Here is a 20,195-nt window from a genome sequence, read left to right on the forward strand (position 1 = left end):
TTTTCTGTCATTTAATATTTTGCTAGAATTTTAAACGTTTGATATTCTGCTAGAATCTTAAACGTTTGATTTTCTGCTAGAATGTCAAACGTTTGTTTTTTTTGCTAGAATCTTAAACGTTTGATAATCTACTCGAATATTAAAAGTTCGATATTCTGCTAGAATTTTCAAGAACTAAAGTTCGTCAAAGATCTAACACTGAGTGAAAATTTCTTACGTTTCACCTTCAACAAGAATTTTTAACATTTAATATTTCTTTTCTAACGTTTGATAATCTGCAATAATTGCAAAGTTTTGAAGTTTCTTTTCAAATATTTGACATCAAATCAAAGTTTCAAACGTCTGACACTTCTATTTATAATATTCTGCAAGAATTTCTAACGTTTGAAGTTTTTACTTTATTGATTTCACATTCATTTGAAACAGAAGTCTGAAATTTGTTTTCTAAGGATTGATATTCTGCAAGAATTTCTAAAGTTTCGTATTCTGCAAGAATTTAAAACATTTTCGACAAAACTTTCTACCCTTTGAATAGTTTCTTTTCAATGTTATGTACATATATTAATTCTAAAAAACTCTAACGTTCGCTATTCTGCAAGAAACACCAAATTCTAGCAGTTTATTGGATTTTCTGGAGTCTCCAAAGCGTTAAAAATATTCTGTAAGATTTTCTTGAGTTTGAAGTTTTCTTCCTAACGTTTGACACTACAAGAATTTCTAACGTTTGACATTCAATGGAAACAATTGATAAAGGTTTGAAACTTTACAAAGGTACAGAAGCTTAATAAATTCAATTTTAGGAAAAAAGAAGAGCAGCACTCCCTTCAAACATATTTTCACATGAACATTATTCATTTGATTTTCTCGTCGAAATCAGTACACCATCGGCATATTTTGACATTGAAAATTCACGGATTAATTTTAATAAGAAAGTTTTTTCAATTTTTTATTCATTTTATTTGATCTCGTACATTGCATTACATTCAAAAGGCCTTAACCTCCATTAGCAGGATAATTTCTTCATAAACAGCAAGACGCTGAAAAGTTGTTGTACAAACAATCACGGAGCTTCCCTATCTGTAATGGAATCTGACGGAATTTGATAATTTTTTTTGATACAGGATAAATCCTTCCGATTGCGTCAGCCAAGGGACGGTACGTCAACCCAAACGCATCATTTCAATTTTAGGAGCCAAAGCTTTCGACGCTTCTGTGCGTCTTCCTCAGTGGTCAATTGTGTCTTTATTTGGGAATCGTCGAACATCTGAATTCTGTGATCAAGCGGATTTTCACGTAGGGGGATTCTCTTTTTTCTTTAATTTTCTTTCACTTTTCTTTAACTGACTTTTCTTGGCAACTATCTGAGGCATAACTTCCTTACAAAGTTTAACCCTTGGAATGCGGAGCGGGGTCGTTGAACGACCCCAGCGCTATATTTCGCGCTATAACTCAATAAATATAAAAGATAGCGTTCCCATCTTTTGGAAATAAGTTCCTTGGTTATCTGAGAAGGTTGTGTAAAAATTTCAGCTCAATCCGACCACCACAAGAAAAGTTATTAAGAAAAATGTAGAAGAAGGGAATTCAAAAATTGGTGTAACGGCCATACTGCGGAAAATTTCTTAGAGCATAAACAACATAAAACATAATTAGAAGCATGTAAATGTGCAAAACAATAAAGAATATTCGAGAAATATTGCCATTTATCACTTTGCGGGTAGTTAGGGGAATGTGGGGAAGAGTGAAAAAAAAATTGCAGTTTCTTGGCAAATTTCTCAAAAAGAAATTGTGAAAAATGATTGAAAAATGTTTTTCCCTAATATCTCCTTCTAAGTATTTTAGGGCGGCGAATTTGTGGTGCAAGGTGCAAGAGGACTATATAAGGAATCTATAGGCACTAACCCGACAACTCCAGGTTGTATAGTTTGGGAGAAAATTGGCTTTCTTTTTGGGGTCGTTCAACGACCCCACCTTCGCATTCTACGTAACCACCAAGGCCTCCGCATTCCAAAGGTTAAGTCCAAGTCCAATCCTATATTCAGCAACTCGTCTAAAGTGCTGCCATCTGGAATTTCCCCCGTAGAAAAAAATCACAAAAACTCGTCGAAATGGCCACAAACGCCGTCACAATTGTCGACAAATTACCTTCCAAGCTGTCAGAAGTCACGTCGCTGGAAATTTTCTTGCACCCCAAAAAATCCCTGATAAAATTCACACAAAGACTTTTGTGCGTTATTTAAGAGGTGCTGGACACCTGTGACATCATCATTGACCACCATTTGTGCTGCAGGAAGTTCATTTTGTGCTCCAAAGTGCATTTTTCTCCATAATCCGGCATTAGCCACTCAAGTGCAGTAAGGTACGTTTTGTTGGGGATTTTTTTTTGCTGTTTTATTCCTTCTCCATTGGTGTGGAGTGTGTTCTGTGTGGGTGTTGGGGTGGGATTGGGGTGGATTTTGCATCCGTGTGGGAGGAAAATTGCGGGAAAAGTATGAATTGGGGGAATATTTTTTGTGTGTGGCGACATGAGCGCCGCCACCGCGGAAGTTTTTCGACGAGTTACGTGGCGGCTCGGCAAGGGAAAAGAGAGATGGCTGTTGACTAGTTGTCTTCGGCGACGGCACGATGGGTGCCGAACTTGCCAAATTGCACCTTCGGGTGTGCTGCATGCAGCAATGAAGCGTAAGTGGGGTAAAAATGACCTTCGGGTGCGCATCGGCTGTATATTCGGGTGGTTGTCGACACGTCCGCCATTGCTGAGTTTTCCTAAAGTCAAAAGTGATCGAAAGAAGTGCGTTCCATTCGGAGGCTATTTTGGGAGTTTCTCCATTTATCCACCAATGTAAGTTTGCACGAAATGTACCCCCAGTGGGGCAACGAGGGCCCCCATTGTGAATTTAGTGTTGCGGAATGTGTAGATTTTGTGGAAAATACGTGTGAAAATTGGGCGAGGGAGCAGCGCCTCTTTCGACGAGTTGGAGGCTTTTTTGTGTGTGCCGTCGCTCCCCCCCTTTGGACAAAAATGTCGATTTACAAGCCCAAGAGGGAACCCCTCCCGCTTAGGGTACTTTGTACCACCCACGAAGGTCCCCAATTCACAATGTTGCCCCCATAAATTCATCTAAATTCCAGTGAAAATTGTTTCCGGATGAATTTCCGAAGACATTTCCATATTGTGACTCACCATGTTTCATAATTAAATTCCCAAATGGGCTTTTTTCCGGGAATACCCGGAATTTTTTTCTCACTGCCCCCAAAAGGCGCGAGGGTTGAGTCTCAGGAGGCTCTTCCTTTCCTCCTTGTGTGGGTGATTTAAATGTCAAAAAGTGACAGAGAAGCCTTCTCTCCGTGGAAGTTAGAGTTCCCGGAAAGTGACGACGTGGTGAATGACGAATGGATTTCATTATGCGCTAGGGGGGAATCAAAGGAGGCTCTAGACAAGATAAAATGATCAATGACCGACATTTGCCAGCCAGCAGTGTGTGAAAAGTAAAAATTTGGAAATTCTCCATTCAGTGAAAAAATATTTACAGGGAGTTCCTACGGGTGGGTGGAACACAGGGTGGGCAAACAATGAAGGTTCCAAAATGTGAAGAGAAAAAAAAATAAATTGAAAGTTTTGACGGCGAAATCTCTGAGAAATTGCTTACGCAGAGAAACGTCATTTAACCGTGAAATTGAGAGTTTCTAAGAGAAATAATTTTGCAAAGAAAAAACTACTCATAGTAGGCTGATTTGAAATCTATCTCCCCTTTTCTTTGCTTTAAATTTTAGTTAAAACTTTAAATTGTCGAAAGAAAGAATTCTTATGTGGTTTACGCAGTGTTGACGTAGAAGGTATAGAAGGATGCTGTATGAGAAAATTCTTAAAATTGAGGACAAGCAGGAGAAATTCTTTCATTATAAAGGACAAAAAAAAAACATTGGCAAACTTTCATTAACCCTTTTATGACGGGAAGGTTTTTTTTTTAATTTTTATGACAAATTAACGAAAAATAAAATTGTTTTCATTTAGTTAACCCTTTCCTTTCCATCATTCAAAAAGTAATTTCACACTGAACATTTTCATCAGAATTTCTTTTATTAGCTTTATCCCTTTCACGTTATTTGGGTCGTACGTTGGGCAAAATGTGAAACATTTTATTTTACAGGAATTTAAATGAAATTAATTGTTTTAAAAACGACTTATTATAGATTGAATACATTGATTAAAAAATCGAATGTTTCAATGTTTATATGTTTCATGCGGACGCAAATGAGTCAATGTTTCTTTGTCCATTTGCGTGTTCATGAAACATTGAAACATTAAGTCTCTTTGTTTCGATACGTATTTGATGCTTTTAAGAGGACATTTTAACCCTTTCGCGTCCAACGTGAAACATTAAAACATTGAAACATGCGCTCTTTTATTACAATATTTATTCTATGAAAGGACTTAGAGGACTTTTCTCAGTCAGAACGTCTTATATAGTCTTTTTTGTGTGAATTTGATGCTTTTCTAACTTGAAAAAAAAATTAAATTTATAAATAATTGAAAAAACTAAAATGTTTCACGTTTGGGTCAGCCAATGACCCAAAAAACGCGAAAGGGTTTAGTTAAAACGTCTTCTTTCACTATTTGTATGTTTAGCGCGTTTCTTATTTGAAACCAAAAAAAAAAAACAATATAAACTCAATGTTTCATTACAAAGAATTTATTTTGTCTTAATGAACATAACGTCAAATATAGGTTATTATAACAGTATAAAAATAGTTTATTATCTCTATTGGTCTACAAATTCGAAAAAATTAGTAAAAACTAAAAAAAAAAAAAACAAATAAAAAGACATTAATTCTACAAAATTCTTGCCTTTGAAATGATGCAACAATTCAAAGACAAAAATATTGAGGTTATGTTTAGTTTTCCTTTAATATTTCTTTAAATTGTGTATATTAATTTAATATAGAAGGTATTAAATTTTTTTTTGTTTTTCCTTTTATGCTAATCTTTTGGTTTAATGACATAAAAATTGGGGTTTTTTTTATTACAGTCAAAAAGTTAAACTTGTATTTGAGGTTATGTTCATACCGCTAAAGCGAAATTCTTTGGAATTTTTTTATTATAATTTGTTTTTAAAAAATCTCTGTTTTCTTTTAATTTATTACATTGATTAAGTGTCTCAATGGACGTTAAAGGGTTAACCATTCAGAAACAAATAAGTGACTTTTATTTCACAAATTATGCCTTGTAAGGGATAACTTGTAAGGGATAGCTTTTAATATGGGGACAAAGGTAAAAGGATGAAACGCTCAAAACAATTTTCTTTTTGCGGCAAACTTTACTAGAGTGATCCTTTATAAATAGGGTACACTTGATAGGAAAAATGTCGGGGAAATTGCACGGGAAGTGCATTTAAAATATGTCTTTGGGTGCTTTTAGTCTCTTCTATGCGTGGAATATATTGAATTTACCTTTTGCAAGCAAAAGTTTTCAATCAATTTCCGCTCAATGCAGTGAAAGCATTTATTTTTATTTTATTAATATTCATAGAAGGGCACAGGGAGGTTCCTTTGCTCGCCACCGTGAGAAGGTTGAAGAGAAAATTTTCCATGATGATCCCAATTTGTTCCCAGATAAAAGATGATGGTGAACTAAATTGTTTCAAGACGGGACTGAGATTATTTTCTCTCTCAACAATTTATTTATTTTTCTTCACCTTGTCACACGTTGGGAAGATTTTTCTTTAATGAAGCGCGTTGTTTCTTTTTGCAGATAGTTGACGGTCCATAAAGAAAAAAAACTGATTCGGCGTTCAAAATGGGAAATGTCTTTGCGAACCTTTTCAAGGGGCTCTTTGGGAAAAAGGAGATGCGGATACTGATGGTGGGATTGGATGCAGCTGGTAAAACCACAATTCTGTACAAACTCAAATTAGGCGAAATTGTTACAACGATTCCCACAATTGGTAAGAAATTTTTCATGATATTTATTTATTATTTCTTTAAAAAAATTTTAGTGCTTTTGCTTATTTGGCGTTGAATTGTTTTTTTTTAGTTTGCCCGAAACAGTATTGTAGTGTTGAAAAACCTTCTAAATAAGGTTTTATAATTTTAAATCCCAAAATTGTAAATCAGTTAAAACGTTTAATCCGTTTAGACTGTTTAGACTGTTTAGTCCGTTTAACCCGTTTAGTAGGTTTAATCCGTTTAATCCGTTAAGTGAAAATGACCACCCAGACATCTTTTTCGAAAATTGGTCCCACTGGTTTTACTAAAATGAAAACGAACCATCCTTACAATAGTTGAGTAAATCGTAAAAGATTTTTCCTATCCTAACTGCAAAATAACTTATCCGATTTTGATAAAACCTCGCTAAAATGAAAGCCCTTAAATAGAACCCTGCAAATGCTCAGAGAATTGAATTTTTCAAAAACCAAAAGAATTTTTGAAAAATAAATTTCAAATTTGAATATATCGAAAACTATCGATTTTGATAGTTGAAAATAAAACTCTAATAGCAAAGCTAAAACCTAAAATATATTAAGTATTTCCAAAAATAAGATATTCAATATATTTCTGACGTAAAACCGTATCGGTTTTAGTTTTTCTATTGAATTTTCAATTTTGGAGATTTTTTTTTTATTATTCCTAATCTTTTTTTTTACAAATTATTCGATTAAAACTTTAGACATTCGAAGCATTTTAGGTATTCGAAGCGGATGGACAACACGTTTTATAAAATACACAATTGAGCTGTGCCTTTTTTGCGAATTTGCGAATTTAAGAACTTTTCTTATAAAATTATCCTCAAGCGCGAAGCGCCTTTAATAAAAAGTAATTTTCTTTTTGAAAAAAAAGGAGTGAATGAATATGATTTTAAAGATTTTTTTGATTACCAATGATTTTTTCTGAAAAAAAATTTTTCTAAACGAAGTTTCATGTTTGACTAAATTGTTTGTAGTTTTCGCGGTTTAAGGACTTTTGAGCGCGCCATTTTGAATTTTTTAAAGGTCACAGGGAAAAATTCATTTTATATTTCTCAGGTACCTCCTACAGAAAACCGAATTTTCAGTCAAATAAAAAATTCATTGCGAGAGACAAAACATTTTTTTAAATAGCGAATGCACGTTTTTTCAGTAGAATCGGCCCAGTCGTTTTGTAGAAGTTTATTTGCCACAAACAGACATTCTTTTAGAGATTAAGTTTAGCCTATGTCTATCATTCAATAGGATTATAATGGGTTTTACAATAATGACCATTTTAGAAGTCATTATGCTACCCTCATTATTAACTCAATTCAGATAGATATCCTGCTTGTCTTGTTTTAGAAAGAAAGTTACAATAAAATATCCTAAAATCTATTCGACCATAACTAATAATATGTATGCTCCCATATTATACCTTCAAGTGCAATTTGCTCACACGTGATTGATCTAATACTCAATCCGGCTATCTTTCGGTTAGTCGTTAATCATAATTATTCTTACCGGTTTATTTTTCTCCTTTCGGTAAAGGAGGAGGCTTTCGGAATTCTGCAACGTGAGGGCTGTTTTTGTGAATAGAAGTCTATTAATCTCGTTTTCTTTTCGATTTTTGATGTTGCTTTGTCTGTACTCGAACCGTTGATCCTTCGGTTATAAGCCATTAGCTCTATCCTTTACACTGCCCCTTTTCCTGTAGTTTCCTTGGATTAGCTTTGCGTGCTGTAGAGGCTTAAGTTTGCATTTTAGAAGAAATATTTTGATTTTTTTATTGTCATTTATTTAGGTTTCAACGTTGAGACGGTAGAATACAAGAATATTAGCTTCACAGTATGGGATGTTGGTGGTCAGGATAAGATTCGACCACTTTGGCGGCACTATTTCCAGAATACGCAAGTAAGGAGGAAGTTCTGTTGTTGTTGTTGTTATTTAGGTTCTTCTGCGGTTCGACTTACGGGGATGGCTTTGTTTGTTTTGTTTTTCCTTGAAGGGTCTCATATTTGTCGTGGACAGCAATGATCGAGAGCGTATTGGTGAAGCAAGGGAAGAGTTGATGCGTATGTTGGCTGAAGATGAACTCCGAGATGCCGTCTTGCTCATATTCGCCAATAAACAGGTTTAGTAGCGCCATTTGTGACTGCAAAAAAAAAGAAGAAAAGTTTTTGAGGTTATAAAGGATATTTTTGTTGTGTAGGATCTGCCAAATGCAATGAATGCCGCAGAAATAACCGATAAGCTCGGACTCCATTCACTGAGGAATCGCAATTGGTACATTCAGGCAACATGTGCAACGAGTGGCGATGGTCTCTACGAGGGTCTCGATTGGTTGTCCAATCAACTGAAGAATGCCAATCGCTAAATTTAAAAAAAAAATTGCGCATACGGGAGAGAGACATATTTTTTCAGGACATTAATGTGTGTGGTGAAGAAGAAAAAAAAAGATGAAGAAGAAGAAGAAAAGGAGGAATAAAGTGTAAAATTTTTTCATTATTGCGTACGCGCGGGGGGTTGAGTTAGAAGGCAGGGAGGGGGGGGCGGATGTGGTGTGAAGAACAAAAAAAAGGAAGCGATAAAAAACCCAGATTAAAAAACAATTTAGAAAAAAAAAAGATTTATAAGAAACCACTAAAAGAAAATCAATAGCAAAAAAATGGATAAAAAAAAACATTTTTATTGTTTAATTTATAAAATGAATGCACGGAAAGGACGCGAAGAGAGGATTTAACGGCGAAAATGGATAAACTTAAAAGAAACAACAACACTTTAGAAGATGGATTTATATAGAAATAATAAAGAAAAAAAAATAAAGATACAGAAATATTTAAGTTATATATATATAAAAAAAGTGAGAAAAAAGAGAAAATATGTGAGCAAAGAAAAAAATAATCATTCACACATCAAAAAAAAAGAAGAAAAGCAGAAAAAACAAAATGAGAAAAAACCACACATACACATAACCATAAATTTGTGTAAATTTTAAGGATTATTATTAAAAAAAATAAAAATATATAAAAGGATTTAGCATTATATAAAAATATAAAAATTAAAAACATGAGAGATGGATTTTATCAGCCGCCAGGTCATTTTGAAGCCTTTTTATTTTTCTTTTAAAACATTTTCTTTTTTTTTTAAATAAAGTAAAATAAACAAAAATTACGCGTGAATATGTATACATATTTTTTTTCCAAAAAAAATGAAAGATTTTATTGTCGTTCACTAAAAAATGCTGTGTTTTCCGTATTATTCCAGTATAAGAGAAAAAAAAGAAGTTAAGGGAGAAATTAAAAAAAAAATGATGCGTAATGGAATATAAAAATTAAGAATGAACAATAAAATAAATTGAAAAGAAAAAATAATCGTTCAAGTGATATTCCCCCCACTTTCTGCATTTTTTTTAAACATTTTATTTGTTCTAATTCTTAGTCTGTTGCTACGTGTCCAGAATGGGCCAATCTTTTTTGTGCACACACCAAAATATTTGTACTTTTCCTTTCTCAAAAAACACTGCAAATATTTAAAAACTTAAAGAAAAAAAAATGGAGGGCTTCTGAGCCTACTCCATCCCTTGTCTAGATAGGAATCATTATTGACGTAAGAAAAGGAAACTCTAGGGCTTAACATGTAAAATGTAACATTCATTTGAAAAAGAAGAAGAAATGATTAGTTAATGAAAATAGTTCCACTTTTTACTATAATAATTGATTAATATTCCGAAATAAATATAAGTAATTGTAAAAGCAATGTCTTTCAATTTTTGTTTTCGTTGTGAAAAACCTTTCTCGACACGTAGCATCGTCGTAGGTCTCGTAGGTGGACAGAACTTACTCCATTCTCAATACGCCGAGATATATTGAATTGTCAAATATTTATCCGGATTTCTAACCTAACATTTTTACCATTACATTCAATGGGGATGAATGAGACAGAAAATCAAAATTGTACTGAATTTTTGTGAATATCTTAGGTTAGAAATCCGTGTGAATATTAGACAAACCAATAGTAGAAGATTGGAGGGGAATTACATTTTCTACGCGACGTGTAATAAATGGAATAAGCAGTAAACAACGTTTACCCGGCTGGTCTATTAACACTTGGAGGATTTTTGTAGACACCGTGGCCATTTGGAGTTTTTAGATCGTCATAGATTAAAATGTATTGGACCTATCTCGATGAATTTAGCATCTATATGTAGGGAATTTTAATTACTTTAAGTTAGCAGAAAGAAAATCTCGAGAAAAGTCTTTTCTTTGGAAGATAATTGAGGTCAGTCAGAATCCAACGCGGAGGATCAAATTGGTAATCATTACCAGTCAAAATCCCATACATTTTAGCCATGGTTTTGAGGTTATGTTTCCCCATATTTCCCAAATTAAATGCTCTTGTTCACTTTTCTTCAGTCAAAAATAATTAATGTGGACTAATTTTATTGCCGGAAGTGACTAAAACGTTACTTTAAGAATCAAAGCTTGTGATGATTTAGGCTCAATAATAAATTACGCAAAATTGTAGCTTAAAAAGTCGTTTGAATTGGCAATTTTGCATCGATTCGACGCAATTTTTTTTCAGTGACGATTTTCTCAATTAAATATTTAGTAATTAGGTGCAGGAATGCTTGAAGGAGATCAAGAATTTGTGAAACTTTCGATCCTTGTTCAATAAACTGATTAATAATTAATTATTGAGCATATTTTATCAGCTGGTAGTTATTACCAATTTGATCCTCCACGTTGTGCCAAATGTTGGGTCCTCCAAGTATTTAAAAAAAGGTTTTTTGCATGACACAAAATAACGCTAGAGATGTTAAGTAAACGTAGTAAATGGAGGACTGGTAATAATAAATTACTTTCCCTCAAGTTTTCTTTTTTAGCACAGATGCATTTTAATCAATCTCAAATCTTCATTTTATCCGTAAAAATTTGAGAATTGCGTTTATTTTATGGAAATATACCTTGAAATTATTTTATTACGCCTCAGGTAATGAATACATAATTTATTTTAAAAAATATATATAGTATCCTTAACTATTTCTTTTTGTTATTTTTATTTTTTTATAATTTAAAAGTTCAACGGCTAAAATAAAGATAAGAAATATTTTCATGTCTATTTAGTAGATGAATCGAAAAAAAATTCAGTCCTTGCCAGCCGGGTAATTTAAATTACGTCAAGAATCGCCGGATATTTGAAAATTATTTAATACACGACGTGTAATAAATAATCCAATCAATGAGATTAATTATGGCGTAGATTTTAGTCTTTCCAATAACGATTCTACATAATATTAAATTACCCAATTAATTTACTTAATTTTAGGTTTTTTTTTTCAAAACTGAAAAAAAATTAAATTGTATTGTGAAATGTTAAAAAAAAACATATAAAATCAACAGAGCCGGAGGGAACTCAAAAAATAATAAGAAACAGGCGTAAAAAATCAAATAAATAGTTTTAGGAGAATACTAGAAATTACAACAAAAACCTCATTTTCATTCAATAACTTTATTTATTTTTTCTTCAGTTCATTTAGTTTTATCCTTTATTTACGTGTCTTTAACTTAATTACGGTTAATGTAAAAATGTTTTCATGCTCTTTTTTGTCGCTTGGAAGGATTCCAAGATGGCGGAAAAACGGAAATATTTCCTAAAATCCTTTTCTTCACGAATTGGAACCTTTCTCATGCAATTCGTTCCAATAATCTGAAGGAGATTTATAAAAAAGAAAACATTTGAAGGGATCTTTAATGAAAAAGAAAGTTTTTCTAATTTTCTTGGAGTTAATTTTTCACAAAAAGAAATTTTTTTGAAGACATCTAGTGTTGCCTCACGTGAGACACGAATGTTTCATCGGGCAATGAACTAAAAGATTCTGACACATCAATTGAAAATTTTTCTTACGTGTTTTCCTCGTGAAAAATTGCCTTTTCCTCCTACTTATTGACCAAAATTCAACCAAAAGGACATCAGAATGTCCTCAAAGAGTGCCAGTAAAAAGTTCAAGTGGTCCCTTGACTACACATCGAGGTAAAAGAGGAGATTTAAGTGGGAAAGTGAGGTTAGGGTGAAGACTTCCTGACCAAATGATGTTGGTTTATTTTGTAGATCCGTGGCAAGGAATGCGGATATTGCTTCGCCACCGGGGTACAATCCAACAGTGGGGCAGAGTCACAGCGAAGTGGCCAAGGATACGGATCAGAATCATTTAATTATGAAGAAATCATGGGATATTGCATTGGGGCCCATTAAGCAGGTCCCTATGAATCTGCTGATTATGTACATGTCGGGAAATTCAATTTCCATCTTCCCCATCATGATGGTGGGTATGATGCTCATACGACCCATTAAGGCGCTCTTCTCCACGGGGGCTACATTCAAAGTGATTGAGGGAACGGCTGTGGCAGGTCAGAAGTTTGTCTTTCTCCTCGGGAATCTCGTCAATATGGGTTTAGCATTGTACAAATGTCACAGTATGGGTCTCTTGCCCACTCATGCATCCGACTGGCTGGCCTTTGTGGAGCCCCAGTCACGTCTCGAATTTTCCGGAGGTGGATTGTCGTTCCAGTAATGCGACAATTTAATTTTAAAAATTAAACAAACAAAAAAACTTCTACTAGGCAAAAATTTATCCACAGAGTATAATATTCGGTACAATTTCTCCCCTCAAATGTAAAGCATTGTGAAGAAAAAAAAAGAAAATAAACGATGGGATTTCCGTGAAGAAAGAGCCCTCAATCTCTCCTTAAATTCTCCATCATGCATCACAACATAAGAGGGGGGCAGAGGCAAATCCGGAAGCGAACACACACACAACACACGGGGATTGCGTGCTCACTTTTTCTTCTGCTGCTCGATGTACTCCGTGATCTTGTCCACGAGCTTTCCGGGCTCATCTACACGGGGTACCTCGTAGTTCTGCGAAATGTAGATCCCGCAGTAAACTCCGGCGCCAAATGTGAGCTAAAAATAGTTCCGGAATCATTATGCAATTCAGCACAAGGGGACACCTGTTGTGTCATTAATTTGAGGGGGAGATTCAATGGGGATAACACAATTTCACAAGACTCACCAGAAATTTAAACATATCGGAGATAATCCCGGTATCAGCAGCCACTGTGAATGATCAGCACAGAATCCTTATCAAACAGAGCTTTCGGCATGAAGTTTGGCGCGGAATTGGCAGGCACTGTCCCATTAAAGAAGTAAAGGTGGATTTTCCAGCCGACAAGAAAGGAAAAGTCCGATCAATTCCGTGGAATTTATTTATTGTAAAATAAAATAAAAACAAGGAAAATAAAGTTAAAAAAAATATATTTCGTTCATACTTTAATTTATTTTTGATTCTTTATTCGTTGGTACAAAAAAAGTAACGTTTTAACACTTGGAGGACCCAACATTTGGCACAACGCGGAGGATCAAATTGGTAATAACTACCAGCTGATAAAATATGCTCAATAATTAATTATTAATCCGTTTATTGAACAAGGATCGAAAGTTTCACTAATTCTCAATCTCCTTCAAGAATTCCAGCACATAATTACTAAATATTTAATTGAGAAAATCGTCAGTGAAAAAAAAATTGCGTAGAATCGATGCAAAATTGCCAATTCAAACGACTTTTTTAGCTGCATTTTTGCATAATTTATTATTGCACCTAAATCATCACTAACTTTGATTCTTCAAGTAACTTTTTAGTCATTTCCGGCAATAAAATTAGTCCAAATTAATGATTTTCACCGAGGAAAAGTGAACAAGAGATCTTGATTTGGGGAAATATGGGTAAACATAACCTCAAAACAATGGCTAAAATGTATGGGATTTTGACTGGTAGTTATTACCAATTTAATCCTCCACGTTGGATTCACACTTTGACCTCAATTATCTTCCAAAGAAAAGACTTTTATGGAGATTTTCTTTCTGCTATCTGAAAGTATTTAAAATTCCCTACACATAGATGCTAAATTCATCGAGATAGGTCCAATATATTTTATTCTGTGATGATTTTAAGGTTCAAATTGGTAGCAAGTACCAGTAAAGTTCTCCGAGTGTTAAGAAACATCATGAAACATTTGAGAAACATCTTAGGAAAAAATCTTCAAACGTTAGAAAAGAGTCAATAATCACCGCCGTCTGTTCAGAGCCATTGACTTTTTTATATTTCCGAATCTGCAAAATAAAAAATTCTGAAATTTAGATTTTTTATAGGTAACCTAACTTTTTAAAAATAAATTGAAGTCAATCGGACAACATCTAAAAAGCAAAATGGCCGACAATATAATAACAGAATAGACTCTAAATAAACGGGGTATGATGGATATCAATTTGGTTTCTTCAACTAACATGAGCTAAAATTTTGTGGGCAATTTAAAAATGGTCGTCATTTTACCTGCAACCCTCACAAGCCCCGGCAATTTCAATTTTTTAAAAATTCTGTACAAATTCGCATCGGGTGTCGCTTTTTAGATTTCCCATTTTCCAATTTTTTAAGTAGATACCACAATACGTAGAATATGAAGAAAAAAACTGAAATTTTAATAAAAAAAACCGTTTATTTACAAATTTTCATTATGGTGGTACAAAATGGCGTCGCACGCGTCCTTTTCATTTTCGCAAAATCAGTTGAAGAGCATCACAAGTTTGTGCTCATTGAGGGCAATTACGAGCATTATGAGTCCCCCAGTGAGGATACCTAGAATGGCAATGAGGGCACTTTTGAGACTCCTCGAGGGAGCCCCATGCGTGAGTTCAGGTACCAAGTCAGCTAGTCCAATGTGAAGGAATGATCCCGCTGTGAAGGCATAAATCCACTTTATGAGGGACGTATTGAGGGAGATGAGGAAGAGCCCAATGCCCATGCCGATGAAGCTGAGGGCTGATGAGATTATATTGAGAATTATGACGCGTTTTAGGGTGACCCCGGTCTTGAGGAGAAGGGCAAAGTCCCCCAATTCGTGTGGAAGTTCATGGCAGAGTACAGCAAAGGCTGTTGTCATCCCCATGATGGGATCTGCAGCAAAGGAGGAACCAATTGCTAGACCATCTGTGAGATTGTGCAAACCATCACCGAGAATGACCATTATTGCGAGGGGAGTGAGGGGTTTCTCACTGTTGGGCTTCTTTCGGGGATTTAGTTCAATTTCTTCACTACTTTCGGGTTTTGGTGGGTCTTCTGCGGAGCTGCCGTGGGAGTGTCCTCCACCAGCGAGGGAGAGAAGATTCTCAAGGAGGAACATTAGGAGGCCACTCATGAAGGTTCCAAAGCAAATCCACGTTGATGAGTGATTGTGCCCCGTGGCTTCTTCTTGGGCTTCAAAGGCATGCGGCAGAAGATGCATCAGGGCATCCCCAACGAGTGTCCCAACAGCCAGAGCAACGAGAAAATGGAGAATATCCTGGTAGGCTGAGTACTTCATGAGGGGAACCACAGCAATGCCAACGAGGCCACAGAGGGAGATCACGAGAATGGCCACAGTGGCCAGAATGGGGCTTAGTCGTGTCATTTCATCATCAACCACCTTCTCCTCATGTGGATGCCCCACAGGGCAGGCGTGCTGATCAATTTGTGCCACAAGAGCCGGACAGATTTCCATAAATTCCATCGGGGTGATCTTCAGGTGGGAAAAAGCAAAATCCACAAACGCCTCGCCATTGTGATGCTCAGAGATGTACCTACCGCGGTACGGGAGGCGTTTGCTACCCAAAACAGCCTCAACAAGACGTAATGGCGATAGGCAGGTGTTGGTCTCTTCTTCTACTGCAAATAGACAAAAAAACGAGATCACGGAATGATTTAAGAGCCGTGTACTCATCAAGAGTCAGAATAAAAATCTTCCTCATTTGTCGTTTAGAGTAAAGAAAAAAAAAGACAAAGTTGTGGCGCAAATTGCGATAAGACAGCCACATTGTTGCCCAATTTGTTTGCGCATCAACATTGCGATTAGAGGAGGATTTTCCAGGAAACGATAGAGCAATTGTCTGGAATTTTTCTTCAAAAACGAACCAAGTCATTGTTCTCCGAGTCAAGTCATATATTTTCCTATTTACGGAAATGCAAAATGCAGATTTCAAGAAAAATTTAAGAAATTAAATAGACGATTAAACGCTTCAACAGATGGAAGAGAAATTTCTCGATCGGTGCGGCGTGGGAAGGTCTTTGTGTCTGATTGTCCGATCTTAACGATCTTAAACTATCCAAAAATCATCGCAAGATTGATTTTTGAACTTTGAATGAAAGCGGAACTTAATATAAAGAATAAAAATAAGGTTATTTTCCAGTTAGTTTGAAAGAATCTAGCAAATTGTTTATTGGGTTTATTGGTTAGCTTTATCCCCAACTTTAGTTTAAAAAAAACCGTCACGATAATGAGTCACATAAAAATTCTTTAGAAGACTTGTAGTACAACGTTCTATCAAGTTTTTATGCTAAATCTTCATAGAAAAGGTTATTTTTACAGTGTTTTCCTAAAGCTTTGCACTTTGAACATTAAAACGTTAAGCCACAATAAAACGAAATTGATCAAAATTTGATCAAATATTGCTCAAATATTGAGCTCAATACAATGGATATTCTTCTACAATGCAGTTTACTCAAAGACAGCACAATTCTTTTCGCAAAACATTGAAAGTTTATTGGCCGAACGGTCAATATAATATTAATATTTTATTTATTCTATAAAAAAATATTAAAAACTGTCAATGAAATTGCAGACAATGATTATTAATAGTTAAGACAAAGAAGTGAATACTTGGAGGGACAATTTTGTACACTAAAATTTGTGTTTGATCAATTTTTTTAAGCAATGTTTGGCTAAAGTTTGGGTAACATTTTAAAACTCCTTTTCACTTCTTTCCAATATCCAGTAGATATTTATTGGTTTGTCCAATATTTATTCGGATTTCTAACCTAACATTTTTACCATTACATTCAATGGGGATGAATAAGACAGAAAATTGAAATTGTACTGAATTTATGTGAATAAAGAACTAAAAATATATAAATTGACACGTCAATTTAGACCAATATTGGGGCAATGTTTACCCAATATTTGATTAATTCTGAATTGAAAGATGTGTCTGAAAGTAACGCAATTAAAATTTGTAAATCTGAAAACAAACATTGAGCTAAGCACATGTTTGTTTTCTTACAGACGACAAAAATATTATAATAGGATATTAATCTTTTAAATATCATTGTGTTTTATAAAATGATTTATTTATTTAAAAAAAAACTGACATTTCCTTATTTTTTTTTTTTTTTGAATTTTAAACTATAAAAGAGCCAATATTGTTGCGTTATAAGCGTTCTAGTAGAAATTAAAATGTTTGTCCGTTTTCAATTAATTGATTGAATTGATCAAAATTTGAGCAAATTTTCCTCAAATTTTGTCCCAAGATTTCAGCCATACCACGTTAGCACAATTAAGCCTCAAAGCAATTATTTTTTTGTTGAAAGTAATGAAAAACAATACATTATGTCTCAAGAAAAAAAGACGGATTTTCGATCGTTTTTAGACGAATTTTTTTTTATTCTTGCCGACGTTTTGGGCTGTATGAGTCTTTCCTCAGGGCCTACAACATTTACGTCTACAGCAATATATCTCTTTCGTCTCAGTAAATTAGAAAACTGGTCCAATCTTTTGTTTAGATTTTTTTTGCATATTGCCTCAATATTTGAGCAATGTTTGGTCAATCTTGGGACATTATTTGAGCCCTTTTCCTAATTTGTAAATAATTTAAGGTACTTTGACTTGAAATATAAGATTAGAGCATTCTTATCTCTAATAGAACATTCTAGATTCTATAAATTGATCCCCTTTATCAAATATGTTTAATCCGCTTATTAAGACTCACATTGAGATAAAATTCTCACAATATAATTCTTTAAAAAAAATCATCTAAAGAACAAGAATGAATCACTTTGAGCAAATACTTTTGGGATTTATGTACTCAACTTATATCGTCAATCTGACCACTTTTAAAGTAAATAAATAGCAAAGAAAAAACATGAAGAAAAAAGTCGCGATGGTGGAAGAAATTTGAGTACCTTTTCTTGCAAAGAGAGCCAAAATAATAAAAAAAAAATTGTGACAATCAGGCACAATCGCAATGTGGCTGAGCAGAAGAATGGTCAGGGTCTCCTGACTTCATTGTAACCACAATTCAAATTATATCGCCGAGTCGTGAGCTCTAAATTGGCGTGAAGATGGAATTTGTCGTGGGATTATAATGTCTGGCTAAATTGCCTTATTTACCGTGATGACGTCTGTGTCGGTGCTTGGGATCATGCAATTCCTTGAATGTCATCTCTGGCCAGGAGACGCCATGCCACAAATCATTCCTTATCTCGTTCCGATTCTCAGCAATATTTTTTGCATCATCTCCATCATCTTCATCCGTTGATGCCACAAGATGCTCATCAATTGTGTGCTCCGGGCCAAATTCCAATCCTCCAAGTCCTAAGCTGTGCATCAAGTGCTCAAGCCCCTGAATTCACGGAAACAAATCAATTTTATTCAAAAGTTCTCTGAAAAAAAGGACTCTATTCACACTTAACGATTTCTTCATACCTCAAAAGAAATTTCACCACGACTTCCGTATTTGGTGAAAATGTGCGCTAAATATTTATTTGGAGGGGATTTTCGAATTCTCGGCACCTCAAGTGGGGTAGGAGGACTCGTGGGGGTGTCTTCTGCTGCAACATGCAGGAAGATTATCACAAAAACACCCCCAAGTATCTTCCACATGGCAAAAAATGATCAAATTGATCAGAATTTCCGCAAAAAACAGAGTAAATTGGCTTAAATTGATCCAACCACGCGTAGTTCTCACTTCAAATGATACACGAAGACTGATCTGAGTGAGAAGAGTGTAAAAAGACATTGACTCGAAGAGGAGATTTTCATGTGGAGGTGTTTATCTCATGGTGACACTTTAATCTCTCCGCATTTGGAGTGTTGGAGATGAAATCTCGCGATACGAGAATGATTCAATGTAAATAATAAGTGATAACGCGTGTACGGGTGCTTAACGGAAAATAAGAGATCTTTTGAATGATGAAACACCAATGAAACATTAGCGTCTTGCAGAAAGGTTTTTAATATTAAAAGAGTTTTTGATAAGATTTGAAAGAAACTAAAGAAAGGGACTAATGGTGCTATGCAGGAAAAGAATGTCAAGAGAAAATGATCATGACATTTTTTCCTGACATTTTTTTGTCATTCCCTCTCACTCCCACTAATGTATTTCTGTATCTTTCGTCTTTCTCTGACGCATGCTTCCGACATTTTCATCATTCTTTTCTGTGCACTCAACATGTTTTTCATTTCGTATTATTTTCTCAGTATTTGGGGATATTTTTCCATGACAAAGTGAAAATGGGCTTTGCTGAAGTGTTCTCAGTGCCAGGAAAGCCGTGAAAAGTGGAAATTTATGGTCATTTAGCGGCCAAATATGTGAAAATGCGCGAAGTGAAAAATCAAAACATTCTTTCCCTGACCAATTTTTACGGGATATTTTTCTGTATTTTCACGACACAAATCACTTCCTGCAGGTTTTTTGGACCTTCCTAAAGGTCATTTGCATACGTAAAGTCTGCCTGAGGTCAGGGAATTGCTTCCTGGATCGTACAAAAAACTCCTGAACACAGAAAAACTGGTCCGGGAGTGAATGTTTTGTTGTAGAAACTGCACAGTTTTCACTTATTTGGCCGATAAATACCCACGATTTTCCACTTTTCACATTTTCACAGGCACTTAGAACACTTCCACAAGTCGCTTTTCACTTTTCCCGAGCTAAAATATCACAATTTACAGAGAAAATAGACGAAAACTAAGAAACGTGTTGACTTCGCAAGAGCTTGAAAAAGAATGTCGCAGGAACATGTTTTTTTCTGTCATTCTTTTTCCAGCTCTTGTGAAGTCAACGTGTTTGTTAGTTTTCTCTGCAATTTTCTCTGTAAATTGTGATATTTTAGCTCGGGAAAAGTGAAAAGCGGCTTGTGGAAATGTTCTTAGTGCCTGTGAAGGTGTGAAAAGTGGAAAATCGTGGGTATTTATTGGCCAAATAAGTGAAAACTGTGCAGTTTCTACAGCAAAACATTCACTCCCGGACCAATTTATTCCGCGTTCAGGTGGGATTCCACCACCCAGGAAGCATTTTCCTGTCCCCCACACAGACCTTCCTTGTTGCAGATGACCTGTGGGAAAGTCCAAAAAACCTGCAGGAAGTGATTTGTGTCGTGAAAATACA

At 34.9% G+C, this 20,195-nt stretch overlaps 4 protein-coding genes across 6 annotated transcripts; 2 read left to right on the forward strand and 2 right to left on the reverse strand.

Moving 5' to 3' along the window:
- Positions 1–2,137: 2,137 nt before the first annotated feature.
- LOC129795716 (ADP-ribosylation factor 1) lies at positions 2,138–9,697 on the forward strand. Of its 2 annotated transcripts, none has more exons than XM_055837192.1 (5): positions 2,138–2,359; positions 5,753–5,945; positions 7,747–7,856; positions 7,951–8,076; positions 8,155–9,697. In XM_055837192.1, the coding sequence occupies exons 2-5, from the start codon at positions 5,798–5,800 to the stop codon at positions 8,317–8,319; spliced, it is 549 nt and encodes a 182-aa protein (XP_055693167.1). In that variant the 5' UTR covers positions 2,138–2,359; positions 5,753–5,797; the 3' UTR covers positions 8,320–9,697. The 2 variants fall into 2 exon arrangements, with proteins under 2 accessions (XP_055693167.1, XP_055693168.1); XM_055837193.1 differs by lacking the exon at positions 2,138–2,359 and adding an exon at positions 2,710–2,842.
- LOC129795763 (uncharacterized) lies at positions 7,718–13,149 on the reverse strand. Its single transcript, XM_055837245.1, has 3 exons — positions 13,018–13,149; positions 12,784–12,908; positions 7,718–8,097 (listed from the first exon to the last, which is right to left on the reverse strand). The coding sequence occupies exons 1-3, from the start codon at positions 13,030–13,032 to the stop codon at positions 8,079–8,081; spliced, it is 159 nt and encodes a 52-aa protein (XP_055693220.1). The 5' UTR covers positions 13,033–13,149; the 3' UTR covers positions 7,718–8,078.
- On the forward strand, positions 11,785–12,676 carry LOC129795724 (ER membrane protein complex subunit 4). The gene is made up of 2 exons (XM_055837201.1): positions 11,785–11,975; positions 12,054–12,676. Exons 1-2 carry the CDS (start codon positions 11,920–11,922, stop codon positions 12,514–12,516), a joined length of 519 nt encoding a protein of 172 aa, XP_055693176.1. The 5' UTR covers positions 11,785–11,919; the 3' UTR covers positions 12,517–12,676.
- A 1,328-nt stretch (positions 13,150–14,477) lies between the features above and the next one.
- LOC129795560 (zinc transporter ZIP6) lies at positions 14,478–18,976 on the reverse strand. Of its 2 annotated transcripts, none has more exons than XM_055836954.1 (3): positions 18,515–18,976; positions 18,200–18,431; positions 14,478–15,699 (listed from the first exon to the last, which is right to left on the reverse strand). In XM_055836954.1, the coding sequence occupies exons 1-3, from the start codon at positions 18,689–18,691 to the stop codon at positions 14,564–14,566; spliced, it is 1,545 nt and encodes a 514-aa protein (XP_055692929.1). In that variant the 5' UTR covers positions 18,692–18,976; the 3' UTR covers positions 14,478–14,563. The 2 variants fall into 2 exon arrangements, with proteins under 2 accessions (XP_055692929.1, XP_055692928.1); XM_055836953.1 differs by having other exon boundaries at positions 14,478–15,702; positions 18,515–18,974.
- Between the last annotated feature and the right edge of the window lie 1,219 nt (positions 18,977–20,195).

The sequence above is a fragment of the Lutzomyia longipalpis genome, chromosome 4 (genome assembly GCF_024334085.1).
Source record: "Lutzomyia longipalpis isolate SR_M1_2022 chromosome 4, ASM2433408v1".
NCBI classification, from domain to species: domain Eukaryota; kingdom Metazoa; phylum Arthropoda; class Insecta; order Diptera; family Psychodidae; genus Lutzomyia; species Lutzomyia longipalpis.

Excerpts from the sequence above, each read along its gene's own strand:
- LOC129795716 (XM_055837192.1), top strand. The coding sequence starts at position 5,798 with ATGGGAAATGTCTTTGCGAACCTTTTCAAGGGGCTCTTTGGGAAAAAG. Across the intron at positions 7,857-7,950 it reads ACTATTTCCAGAATACGCAA|GGTCTCATATTTGTCGTGGA; the intron begins GTAAGGAGGAAG and ends TTTTCCTTGAAG. Across the intron at positions 8,077-8,154 it reads TCATATTCGCCAATAAACAG|GATCTGCCAAATGCAATGAA; the intron begins GTTTAGTAGCGC and ends TTTGTTGTGTAG.
- LOC129795724 (XM_055837201.1), top strand. The coding sequence starts at position 11,920 with ATGTCCTCAAAGAGTGCCAGTAAAAAGTTCAAGTGGTCCCTTGACTAC. Across the intron at positions 11,976-12,053 it reads TCCCTTGACTACACATCGAG|ATCCGTGGCAAGGAATGCGG; the intron begins GTAAAAGAGGAG and ends TTTATTTTGTAG.
- LOC129795560 (XM_055836953.1), bottom strand. The coding sequence starts at position 18,691 with ATGTGGAAGATACTTGGGGGTGTTTTTGTGATAATCTTCCTGCATGTT. Across the intron at positions 18,432-18,514 it reads GTGGTGAAATTTCTTTTGAG|GGGCTTGAGCACTTGATGCA; the intron begins GTATGAAGAAAT and ends CCGTGAATTCAG. Across the intron at positions 15,703-18,199 it reads CCGACACAGACGTCATCACG|TAGAAGAAGAGACCAACACC; the intron begins GTAAATAAGGCA and ends GTCTATTTGCAG.